The sequence below is a fragment of the Macaca nemestrina genome, chromosome 8 (assembly GCF_043159975.1).
Source record: "Macaca nemestrina isolate mMacNem1 chromosome 8, mMacNem.hap1, whole genome shotgun sequence".
Classification (NCBI taxonomy): domain Eukaryota; kingdom Metazoa; phylum Chordata; class Mammalia; order Primates; family Cercopithecidae; genus Macaca; species Macaca nemestrina.
Window position 1 is genome coordinate 39,600,920 of NC_092132.1, and position 12,478 is coordinate 39,613,397.

The 12,478-nt window shown below is 38.7% G+C and overlaps 1 protein-coding gene and 1 long non-coding RNA gene across 12 annotated transcripts in view; one reads left to right on the top strand and one right to left on the bottom strand.

The window, feature by feature from the left end:
- Positions 1-12,478, top strand: part of LOC139355789 (uncharacterized) — a 275,722-nt gene that overhangs the window by 232,579 nt on the left and 30,665 nt on the right. The gene's annotated exons all lie outside the window — the stretch shown is intronic.
- Positions 8,728-12,478, bottom strand: part of LOC105476003 (zinc finger protein, FOG family member 2) — a 503,988-nt gene continuing 500,237 nt past the window's right edge. For all 11 annotated transcript variants that reach the window (XM_024790960.2, XM_024790959.2, XM_024790966.2 and 8 more), the window contains one exon: positions 8,728-12,238. In XM_024790960.2, the coding sequence (XP_024646728.2) occupies positions 9,747-12,238 (2,492 nt within the window). In that variant the 3' untranslated portion in view covers positions 8,728-9,746. The remainder of the gene's footprint in view (positions 12,239-12,478) is intronic.

Here is a 12,478-nt window from a genome sequence, read left to right on the forward strand (position 1 = left end):
ACAAAAATAGGTAACCGGTTGTATATTTATACCATATACAACCATATACTACTTGATAAAACCAGAGTAGTCAGAGCATTAGACTATCTATAACTTCTACAATGAAATAACTACTCCTCTATTTTTAGTATATGCCATAGTCTAGTCCGTAATTTCTCACTTTTTTTTGTAGATTTCGTCACTTAGTGGGGCTTTGTGCATGTTTGTGGTTAACACACAGGTAGATCCAATAGTGGGCAAGCACAGCAGCTCCAAAAGCTGCTGAACAAAAGGAGAGTAGAGTTAAATTGTCCTTAACTGCTTCTGTCCACATGTGCTTTTTCATCAAATACCTTATGCATTGTCCTTGAAAAGAAAGTGTTAGTTACATTGCATCTGGACAGGGTGAAAACAAAAGATAGGTTACCTCTGGTTGTCTTTCAGCTTTAACCACACGTTAAAGAGAAACCTGCTCACTGGACATGCACCTTCTCCACTAGCAGTGGAGATGATGTTAGAAGCTGGAAATAAAACTGGAAGTCTATGGAACCATCCAATTATTTTGATGCAATTCTTGATAAAAATACGTATGAAAATTTTAAGACAAATTCTGTAAAAGGCTAGGATTTTCCCAGGCAGAATGTGACTAACGGTTATCCTAACTCAGAAAATTTCTACACCACTGGGTGTAACAGGAATCAGGTAGAACTGCAACAAGATAATAAGAAATCTGGCTTGAGGTAGAGGCAGTGAGAATCAGGGCCCTAGGAGAAAGAGCGGCAAAGGCTTCTAGACAAATAACTGGGTTCAAACACTTGGCTCCACTGGTTCTGCCATTTGGGGAACTCATTCAACTGCTTTAAGCCTCAATTTGCTCATTGAAAAAATAATAATTATAGGACTCATGTAGTAGGTATAACACTAACTGCTCAAAACTGTGTATGTGTAATATCACATTCTTTTGATCTCTAAATTAAATTGAATCTGCTGCAAGTCTACATCCGCTAAACAAGCAGTAATTTCATCTGAGCATCATTGGAACACTAGCCATCTCCCAGGATTAGAATCCAGAACGTATAAAGAAAACGCTTTCATTTCTGGTTCACACTTCAATTCGGAGCAGTATTGCTTCTAGTTCAAGTCCTGACATCAATTTATGAAGATACATCTCTTGCTTTTGTGCCAAGAAAGTAGGAGAATAATTGAAGGCGCTACATCATTGAATTGGTTAGAAGGAATGGGATGCTTACGTAGGATTGGTTTTGACTAAGATCAGGTGCCATTTACATTGTAGCAGGAGGAAGGAGCCTGTGTGTTCACATAGGCATGTCTGTGAGTGTTCTGTGAACATCTTCCTGTTACTTCCTGTCTTTGTCTTGAATTTTCTGTCTGTTCCTCTTAAGATTTTTTTCTTATGATTTCCATGTTTATTGCCTTCATTCTTTGTTCATGTGAACCACTTTCTCTTTCTGTCATGAGACTCTTACTTTAAACCAGCTATGATATTATGTATTTTTTACATTTACTGAATTTTTATAAATTTTTATTCCTCTATTTCTAATTTTAAAAGAAAAACTATTTTATCAGTATATATTTTCCTATGAATATAAAAAGATTGTATTTTACTTGATTAACTGTTTTCCTTGAGGGTCAATGAACCCCGACAGGGAAAAAAAGTTCTGGGCTTAGTGAATTTTATACATTTACACCATCTGAAACCAGATTACATCATATGTAGAAAATTCAGTGAATGATCAAAGAAGCATTGCCAAGCAAAAACCTCTGACATCCTTCTTTAATATGTAGATAAAAACTGTTTGAAATTAATATATTATTTGTATGCAAAATGGAGCAGCTAAGGTTCTTGAAAACAGTTTATTTTCTTTCAATCCTGTTTACTCTATTAATATACTGAGCAAACTCTTTTTTCTAGATAGTGCCAAAGTAAACTTTTTCCCAGCCTGTGCCTGATTTTTCATGATTCTCTGAATTAATAAGGTTTATTAAGTTGCAAATAGATACACCACCTGCTGCAGAGCTGTCATCAGACTCAATTATGCCTCATGATTGGGTCATGAGTGATCAGTTGAGACCTGTTGGCTTAGATATTTTTTATGGAATATTATTGATGTTTGTTAATAACATTTGTGTCTCAGTCAAGTTCCAAGAGATTCACCAGCTTGGGATTAACTTAATTTCTGCTGTGCTGCCACAGTTTGTAGAACCTGGCTGGGAGCTATAACCTTTTTCAAAGGTTATGGCTCCTATCTTCTCTCTATATGGCTTCTCTCTATCTCCTCTCCTCTACCTCCCTATTGGCCAGAGTATTTCAATACTTCCCTACAGGAGACTGTAAAACTATCCCCAAAGATATCAGGTCCTAATTTCTAGAACCTCTAAATGTTGCCTTGTAGGACAAAAAGATTTTGGCACATGTGATTTATGATCTTGACATGGGGAGATTATTCACGATTATCCTTGTGGATCCTAAAGGCAATCATTGTTGTTCCTATAAGAGAGGCAGGAGGAAATGACAGACAGAAGAGGGGATAATGCTACCATGGAGATAGAGACTGGAGTGATGTAGACACAAGACAAGGAATGCTGACAGTCACCAGAAGCTAGAAAAGGCAAGAAAGTTTATCTCCCAGAGACACTGAAGGAAGCACAACCCTGCCAACATCTTGATGTCAGACTCCTGGCCTCCAGATCTGTGAAAGAATACAGTTTTGTTTTTTTTTCACGTCACCAAATTTGTGGTAATTTGTTATTACAGCACTCACGAAGAACTAATATGTTCCTTTCTCCCTATCTACAGAGAATGTTTCTGTTAGATTTATATACACTGGAGAGAGTGAGTGAAAGTGGCTGGAATTTTAGCTATTGAGTTGAGTGGTTCTGTTTCATCTTAGAAGGGAAGATACAAGTAGCAGATGAGAAGCTGTGATAAGAAAACACAAAACCTTTCAAGCCAAGCTCTCAAGGCTAGTCTATGCCAGTTGTTTGTCTATTCCTGCTTTGCTCAGGCCGCATTTTCCAGACTCCCATGCCAGGTGATGTCTGGCTCGCTTTTGCCTATGGAAGACATTGGTTGGATATTAAAAGACAGGACGAAAGGAGAAGCTCTTGTTTTCTGCTTTGGATGGCACCTCTGGTGACAGCAGCAGTAACAGTGGACAATAACAGATTCCTATGAAACTGGTACACCCCTGGAAGTGGAAGCAAATGCCGCCCCATCTCCAGCAGTCTCAGTGGCACAGCCTTCAGGGGCTCTGGTTTTATCAGTGACATCGATGTTAGTTTAGACTCCTGAGATTCTTCACTATCAGCAGGAGTCTGGCCTCCTGGCTTCCTACAAAGCTATAGTGTGGTAGATCCGATAGCAACATGATAATCATTGTTTCTTGGAAATACCATTTTCCCTCTTGCTCCTCCAGTCTTCAGAGTGCTGATGGGTTCCTGAGGTTCCCAATCCCTTTCAACTCCCTCAGGCTATCCAACACTTTTGTAACTATTTCCCTATACAGGTTGTCTGTTTGATATACCTATGCCAGATACTGACTTTACAAGGAAGGAGATTTTCGTATATGCATGTGGTTTTATTTTCCTGCAATGGTACTGAAATAATGAACATGCATCCCCATATCAAAAAGTAATGGTTTGAAAACTACCTGGCAAATTATCCATTTTCATTAATTAGTTAATTATATCAGGTTGATTCTCAACTAGACAGTTACTCCTTCATGCATTATTCACTCATATATTCATATACCAGTTGTTTTCTCTCTCCATTAGTCATTCATAAATCCATTCAGAAACCCTTATTAAGGGTCATCATAATGGATCTGTACCAAGTACTAGTTACTAAATTTGTGACTTATTTCACTCTTTGATATCCAGTCCTTTGTTTACTATTTTACCATAATCTAGCAGGAGTAGTATACAGAAATGGCTTATATTAGCTCTTGAAATTAGAAGTTGGAGTGTTTCAAACCCACTGAAAATTACTAAACTCAGCTCTATGCACAAGTGGGTATAAAATAATTTCTTCGTCTTTTTTTTTTTTTTTAACTGAGTCTTGCTCTGTCACCTAGGTTGGGGTGCAGTGGCGTAATTTGGGCTCACTGTAATCTCCGCCTCCCAGGTTCAAGTGATTCTACTGCCACAGCCTCCTGAGTAGCTGGGATTACAGTTGTGTGTCACCACACCTGGCTAATTTTTTTGTATTTTTAGTGGAGATGGGGTTTCACCATGTTGGCCAGGCTGGTCTTGAACTTCTGACCTTGGGTGATCCACCCTCCTTGGCCTCCCAAAGTACTGGGATTACAGGCTTGAGCCACCAAGCCTGGCCAATTTCTTAGTCTTAAATGTCAATAATTTAATATTGATACTTTTCAAAGTGAATCTTATAAAGGTTTGGTGTTAGAGAATAATGTTGAAGCTAAAAACTGAAATACTTTGGAGATTGCTACTTATTCTTGCATCTGTGAAACTAAAAATATTTCCTACTTGTACATTTCCCTTATTATGTGACAAGGTGATCCAAGTTAAGATCATTTGAATCCTTGATAATTAGAAACTGGGAAAAAAAATCTTTTAAAAGAACTATAGGGAATATTGGCCTTTAATAATAAAGACAATTTGTTGTGGGGAACGACCATCTTTCGTTATGGGAAAACCACTATTTTCAGTCAATTTATATTTATTAACCTTACTGGGTGACAGGAACAAATAGACGTGTTTCTGAATGAAAATATTTGAGATAAGGCAACTTCAAGAACCTCAACCATTCTATAAATTAATAGAAAAAATTTGCTTATGAAATGAATAGTTCTTCTTTTTGTTTTTGCTTTGTTTTTACAGTTTTCATTAGAGAAATGTTTCCTTTCTAAGTATGGATTTAAATTACCCTTTGCCTGTACTTTCAATTTTTTCTCATTGACCTATTTTATATGTTTTCTTCTTTAAGCACTTTCTCAAAGAAAATGAGAAGAGGCCTCAAAGGCAGTGAATTCACTGTGTAAATGTATCAGACTGACTACTGATGCCTCTGTTTTTAAGATATGCAGCCCTTGACCTGATTGTCGTGATGACTTGTGGAATCTAATGTGGTGTGGCTAGAAGGATAAGAACGGGGAACTTTAAAGGGGTCAGCATTAAGGCAGGAAGTGAGTATTCCAGAGGTGAACCTGTGACTAGGATGAGCGAAAACCTGCTTCTCTTTGGGTCCTACTGTGAAATTGTTTAGGACACTTTAACACAAGAGGTGTGGATCCACTTATGGTGCAGAGAGTTCAGGTGGTCATCCTGCAAGAAAGCTGGGGGTTAGATTTGGGTCACTGGAGTACTTGAGGGGTATTCTGTACATTGCTTTTCTCTTCTATCTTTCCTGAACTTTAAGGAAATACTGATGGACTGTGTTATTAAGAGTGAAGCATATCTGATGCTGGTGATTATGTGGTAAGGGGAGAGCAGTGTCTCTTCCCTTGAAACCCGAGTGTGAAAGCAGTGGTCCTTACCTGGAGAAGGTGGCGGTGACCCCCCTCAGCCCATCCAAGAGCAGTCTCAAAAGGGTCGCCACACTGGGAAAATCTTATTAGTCCATATTCTGGCATACAAGCTGGTGGAGGCTTAAGCCATTGAAATTTACGCATTTGAAGGGAAATGTTGCCTTTCTTTCAAAACATAGATTGGAGACCAAGACATTTGGATAACATTGATACCATCACATGCCTTAGTCTTTGCCTTCTGTTTTAATGAAGGAAAGAACATGATGTTAGCAGGTAGTCGGAGGGCAAAACCCAGGTATCTGATTCTCAATTATTAGCTTTATAACTTTGAGCACTTAAAATCTCTAAACCTTAGTTTTGCCTGAAAATAAGAGCATTCTTACTGGCTATAAAGTTTTCAAATAGTGCTCACAGATTCCATAACAACTTGATTTTCCATTTCAATTTCAATATTAAAACATATATATTGAATTATTTTAAATTATAGTAGTTTTAAACACTGAAATGTGTTACGTATTAGAAATAAGCACTTGAAAGACCAATTATATACTAAAATCTGCTGCCAGCTTAACTAATTTCGCACACAGCTTCCCACTCTCTCTGTTTAATTCAAAGGTTCTTCATTGTAGCCAAGAGAAAACAACAAAGAATACCCTAAGATTGCTTTGTTAAAAAACAAACAAACAAACAAAAAACTTGAAAACTAAGCTGTTCTCATTTAGTAGGCTTTAGAATTCTGTAGACGATTGAGATACCACAATCTGAAGAACTGATATAAACCATGGTTCTTTTTACTACTCTTCAACTAGATTACTCAACCGATAATATTCTGACTTCAATGTTTATTGAACATGGGTCATTTTTTTAATCAGTGTGGGTTGAAGATATTTGGCTTCTTGTTTGATTTCATCTTCACTAACTTGTACCAAGTCTTGATGGTTACTCATTAATTCATTGTACCCACATTAAATCTTGTACCCACGCTTGTGCTTCTCCATTCACCTGGTAGAGGCTCTCATTTCCCGCCCCCTCATTTGAAAACATCACTATGGACTTCTAAATAAACTTCCTCTGTGTAGCATCTAGACCTCATACTTACTCTATTACCATTCCTAAACATAGTTTTCATTTTTGACCCTATTTAAGAGGCAAAGTATAAGGCAAGTCCATAAACCTTAGTCCATAAAACTTAAGTCTGCCACTCAAGGTCTGGCATGGTGATACCAGATCCCTATTTATACTTTTTTTTCTTTTTTACATTTATTTTTTATTTTTTAGAGATTGGGTATTGCTACATTGTCCAGGCATGAGTACAGTGACTATTCACAGGCATGATCATAAGGGACTGCAGTCTCCAACTCCTGGGCTTGAGCAATCCTCCCACTTTAGCTTCCTTTTCTTTCCAATCTAAACTCTCTTCTTTTGAAAAATGTTTTACTCACTTTTCATCCTCACATGCCAGTTGCATTCCACTTTTGTACTGTAACATACAGTGATTGCCACATGTAGAAATACCATTTTCCTCCTCTACACTCTCCACGGTCTAGTTCTGATCCAAATGTCACTACTTCAACCTACACTGTGTTCTTCTTTCTGTGAACAGCTATTAGAACTTACTTTCAACTATACAAACAATACTTGAAATAAACACCCTGTGGATACACTGTACAAATATCTCAGGGTGGCCTAAAGGTAGCCTTCCTTACCACGGTATCCCCCTCTCCAGAACCTACCCTATTTGTGCGGCCTGCCCCAGCTCTATCATCTCATATTGGTTCCCTTTTATCTTTTGGTTCTTTCACTATGCTTAGTCTCACTTATCCTTCATGTTTTCTTCTAATTTACCTTTCAGTATTTCCCAACACTGTTTGCATATTAGAACCACCTGGACAGGTTTTACAAGATATAGATTCTCAGAGCTCACAGGCTTGAGTGTTTCTCGAATTGATCTAGGGTAAGGCCCAATGTACAAAAATATATACATAATTGGCATTTTTAAATATTCCTTAGGCAATTCTAGTGAGATAAGTGTTGAGAAGCACTAAATTGAATCAAATTATAAGCTCTTTGAGAAAAGAGTCATGTGTTATATTTCTTTGCCTTCATCCCCTAAATAGTGGATACAAGCCACGTAATCAATAAATATATGTTGATTTGGTTATTTTTTTTTTCTTTCTTTCTTTTTGAAGAGGAAAGAAGATGAAAAAGAGATTGGGGAAGAAAGCCCTCTTAAGAATACTCAGCCCTACCAGTTCCAACCTGTGCACCACACAGGTCTTTCTGAACATCTCCATTGATCCCCAAGGATCTGATAATTTGAGAGATTCCTGTTACACACTATTAAGCACCTTAGTTCTGTTCACCTCAGTGTTTAATCATTGACTGAAATGGAAAGCATCAGTTAAGCCCATGATTTCAATTCTGAAAATAGTTATTCTCAACGAGCAACTGGAGAAACGTTTTTGACAACATAGCATTTTTTTTTAATGTTTTGTTACAGTATTTGTATGTTATGCTTAAGGCCAACATTTATGTTCGTTATGTTACCAGATTCAATATGGATGAATCATAGTGCATCACAACCTATCTGTAAAGAGTGTGTCTTAGCCTCAAGTGGGTAGTTGCCTTTCTAAGTCAGGAGATTCCTAATTTTGCAGGAGACCATCATGTCTGCCGAGTCACTCTCAATGTCTCTGGCTGGCCCATTGGGCCCACATTCTCTGCTCTCCGCTCCCCCTCAATATGCAAACTCCTGGATTATACAAATGTACAAATCCCAAGCATGAGATTTGCACATCTTTACTCATCAGAGTCACTTTACCATACCACATCACCGTTCCTCAAAATGCAAACCTCTCTCTGGTAAACTTCATCTGAATCTTGGGTGCATTTGACCAACATTTGTGTTGATTCTTGTGCATATGACTTGTAAGTTTTGTAGACACACATGAAACTGCTCTTTATCTGTGCTGTAGTGATGACGCGGAAAGGCAGACAGATTCTGCTGATTATACATAGTTATAATGAAGAACTTTTCTAGTTTCATGGCCTGGAGCCTCTAGTTCATTTTAATAGAGTAAGTTATATTAATTAGGTGTATGTAAAGGACAATCTTTCTCTTTACTGATTTGTCATTGTGTTAATACAGCTATTCAGTGCCATTTTGAAACTATTCTCATCACAAGGGATAGATTTAGGGTTTCTCTTCTATTTTAAAGGGAAAAAAAGTACGCCAAACTCCTCCAACAATCTGGAATTTTATTCCATCCATATACATGCATAGTAACAACATTTGTTGAGAAATTATTTCTATCAGAAGTAGAACATTATCTTTGCGATCACCAGGTGCAGTATTGCTACTCTTATATTTAAATAGATCTTATATATGAATTAAATTCATACTTGCAGCATTGAGTTTAGGGTTTCGATTTAGACTGTGCCTTTCAAAAGATAAAACTGATTAATACTACCTCATTACTTACAATACTGCTTCCAGTAATTTTGTTCATTCTTTATAAAGTATTGCATTTAACAGCAAAGGTTTAAAAATTGAGACAGAGCTGCATCAGCGAAAGAAAATCCAAGTACTATACAAGAAAAAAATTGCCATCTTCATTTAACATACAGGTTTAGGATTAAGAAAATGGACAGAAACATACAGCTACATACAAATGCAAAGCCTAGTGACTAAGAGACTGTATCTGCTAAAATATAAAGTGCAAACGGAGCCTGATTATCCAAGAATTGAAATCTTAAGGCGAACTTATAGCATGTGTATTTAGAACATCTTTGCAAGTTATATTTTAGCATATACATATATCTGCAACAGCATATAAGAAAAAATCAAGATACACAAGTGCTTTTGAAGCTATTTCTAAAATGATTTTCTGTATTGTTTGTGACTATTTTCTTTAAAAGCTACTATACAGTGCAAACCATATGTGCTACACAATAACTATACAATAACATTACAAATGACTTTAATATAAAGTTTTTAAATAAAAAATAACATAACCACAGCTATGAATACTGCTGGTAAAATAAATTAATTTTTTTTGAAAATGGCACCAATAATACACTTTACTAATGGACTGTAATGAAATTACACCTCAAGTCTTCAACTCAGCCATAATGAATTATCTCCTGATTGCCCAGATGTAATTCAAATAGCTTTTTTTTTTTTTTTTTTTTTCTGGACTGGTTAGAACAACATACTAAACACTGATACCAGAGGTGACTGATGTTTATTCAGTTAGTTCATTTGACATGTTCCGCTGCATGTGATGAGCAATAAAACTTCTTGTGAGTTATAAAGTTTGAAAGGTTGTTGAACTGGATATCACACAGCCGGCAATATTTCCCACTGGTTGGAGCCTGGGTGGAACCATTCACACCTTTTGCTATACTAGACAACTGTTCCTCTGCTGAGGGAATTCCTGGTGAGACATTCTCATTGGCAGCTAATGGGTTCTCAGAGATCCATGAGGGAGATTTGTGGTCGTCTTCATGCTGAGGATTCTGGGAAATGTTCTCTTGCTGTGGGTTGGCAGCAGGTCTCTCATCTTGTTTCAGTCCACCGTTCACTATTACCATTCCTCGATTTTTGGGCAACAATGGTAGAGAATCTTTCTTCAGCGCAGCGCACCCATTTGAGGAAGCCTGGCCTTTAGGAGATTCATTTTCTGCATTTGTGCTTTGCTCGATGTCAGTGTTATGGATGACAAGAGAACCAGAAATATAATCACTTGGCTTGATTCCATAATATGGAGAAAGCTGGTCGGCTCCTTTTGCTTTCTTTATTGCTCCAGGGTAAAGGCATTGTGGAAGAAACAAATGTCTGTTTTCTTCTTTTGTAGCAATGAGCTGAGCGGCTTCACTAAAGACCTTCAAGCCTTGCAAGGTTGCTAGGTGGGATGAAAATAGGTTTCCATTGGGGGAAGGCTGCTTCAAATTCCCGTTTTTCTCACATTTTATTATGCTTCTTTCGTAGCTGACATCAGGGCTGTTTCGTTCGCTTTCTGGATTTGGAAACACTTTGCCGTCCAGTTGACCCAGGTCATTACGCTGATGTGCAGTAACCGGGCAGAAATTCTGCTTGTGGGCCAGATAGTTTTCTACCTTATTAAAACTGATCTTGCACACAGTGCACTCGTGATAGTCCAGCAGCCTTTTGGGAGACGTGGTCGTCCGCTCAGACTGAGATAAACACTTTTTGCTGAGATCTATGGGCACGTCCATCTCTAGGCAGGAAACACTGGAATGAGTAGTGTCACATTTGGAAACTGGAACACATTTGTTGATCGTCAGGGAAGTTTCCAAGTGCTTAGAGACAATTCCTGGAAAGATATCACATCTTGGGTGGTAGCACTCTCCTAGCCCTTCTGTGGGTTCTTGAGTGGAGGTACAAGGATTACTGAGGTTGGCTACGTCAAGAAATCTCTGCTGAACCAGTGGAGGCCTTTGTTCCTGCTCAGGTAGGCACATCTCATACATCTTTCTGCGCTTGCGTGTGCGCATGGTTCTCTGCATGGCAGGCACTTTGTTGGAAGCAGACCTCTTTAGTGGAGGGTCGTGGCGAGTAGCACAGTAATACTGTTTGTGGACCATGTATGTTTCGTGCCGGCTGAAGGTAATGTTGCAAGCTTCACAGGTAGTCTTATTTGGGTCACTTTCCCCATCCACTAAGGGGACACTGGGATTTTTCACATCAACAGGTTTTCCATTAATTTTGTCATCATTGTTAGTGGAGGTGGAGAGCTTCTTAGTTTGAGTGGAAAAGTCCTTGTCATGGCCCTTCCCATTTGGCCCAATTAAATCTAAGACAGTGGAAGAATTGATGCAAGATGTTTGAAGAAGTGGATTCTCAGGATCAGCAGAATGAGCAGCTGGGTTGAGAAGGTTTATGGAGGTTTGGCCGGTGTTGGGACTCAAAGCTTCAGGCATCTTTTCTGACACACTAGGGAACTCTGGGGACTTAGCCATCTGCTGCCATCGGCTGCTGCAATAATGCTTTTTGTGCACTAGATAATTATCCAAATTATTGAATGTTATGTTACACTCAAAACAAGTAGCCCCCTTGGGCATCAAGGGGCTGTAGATGACAGGAGGGTAGCTACTACTGCCATGCCTCAGTCGCCGATGCACCAGTTCAGACATCTTGGCTAAGATCTCTGAAGCTTGAGGGACCATGGTGATATCTTGGGGGAAAGAAAACTGAGATAGGAAAGGGCCCACAGGGAAAGAAGGCCCAATATTAGGCTGAACTGGAGATGAGGCAAGTCTTGGGCTAGAGGGCTCAGACTTTATTTTTGTGTAAGAAAAGCTTTGTTTATTTGTTGTAGGCTGTATCTCTGGTCTCTGGTTTGTGATAAAGAGCTGAGTCTTTTTCTCACACTTGTCCAGCTCTGTGTCAGAGCTCGCATCTTTAGTCTGCATGGCCTTTTGGCTCTGGGGAAGTTCGCTTCTGGTCAGTAAGTCTGTGGCTGGCTGTAAGCTGTCTTCGGTTCCACTTGGAGAGTGTTCCATGTCACTTTCTCTGGGAAGTTTGCCGCTAGGGACATGGAGCTCCTGGTGCTGCAATAAGTCCCTCTGAGTCTGGAAGCCGAAATGGCAGTGATTACATCGGAAGGCAGCTTGAGTGAGATGGGAGAACAGGTGTTGGTGAAAGTTGATCACAGAATCAGCAGTGTAGCTACAGACGGTGCATTTTAGACTAGCACCAGGGGGCAGAAATTCTTCCATTTTCACTCCTAGGGAGACATACAAAATAAGAACAATGAGAAACATGTGTGTTGGTCTTTGAATGCTAGGGACCTTTTCTAATGACCTAATGTTTGCAACACAATGGGAATGAAATCATTCAGAATCTCATTCATTATATTCACTGTTTTCTTGTGACATCTCTTACAGTGTGTGATAATAATAATAGCACTTTATAGTTTTCAAACTACTTTCATGAATATGACGGCATCGAAGTGGAGTAAGTGTCA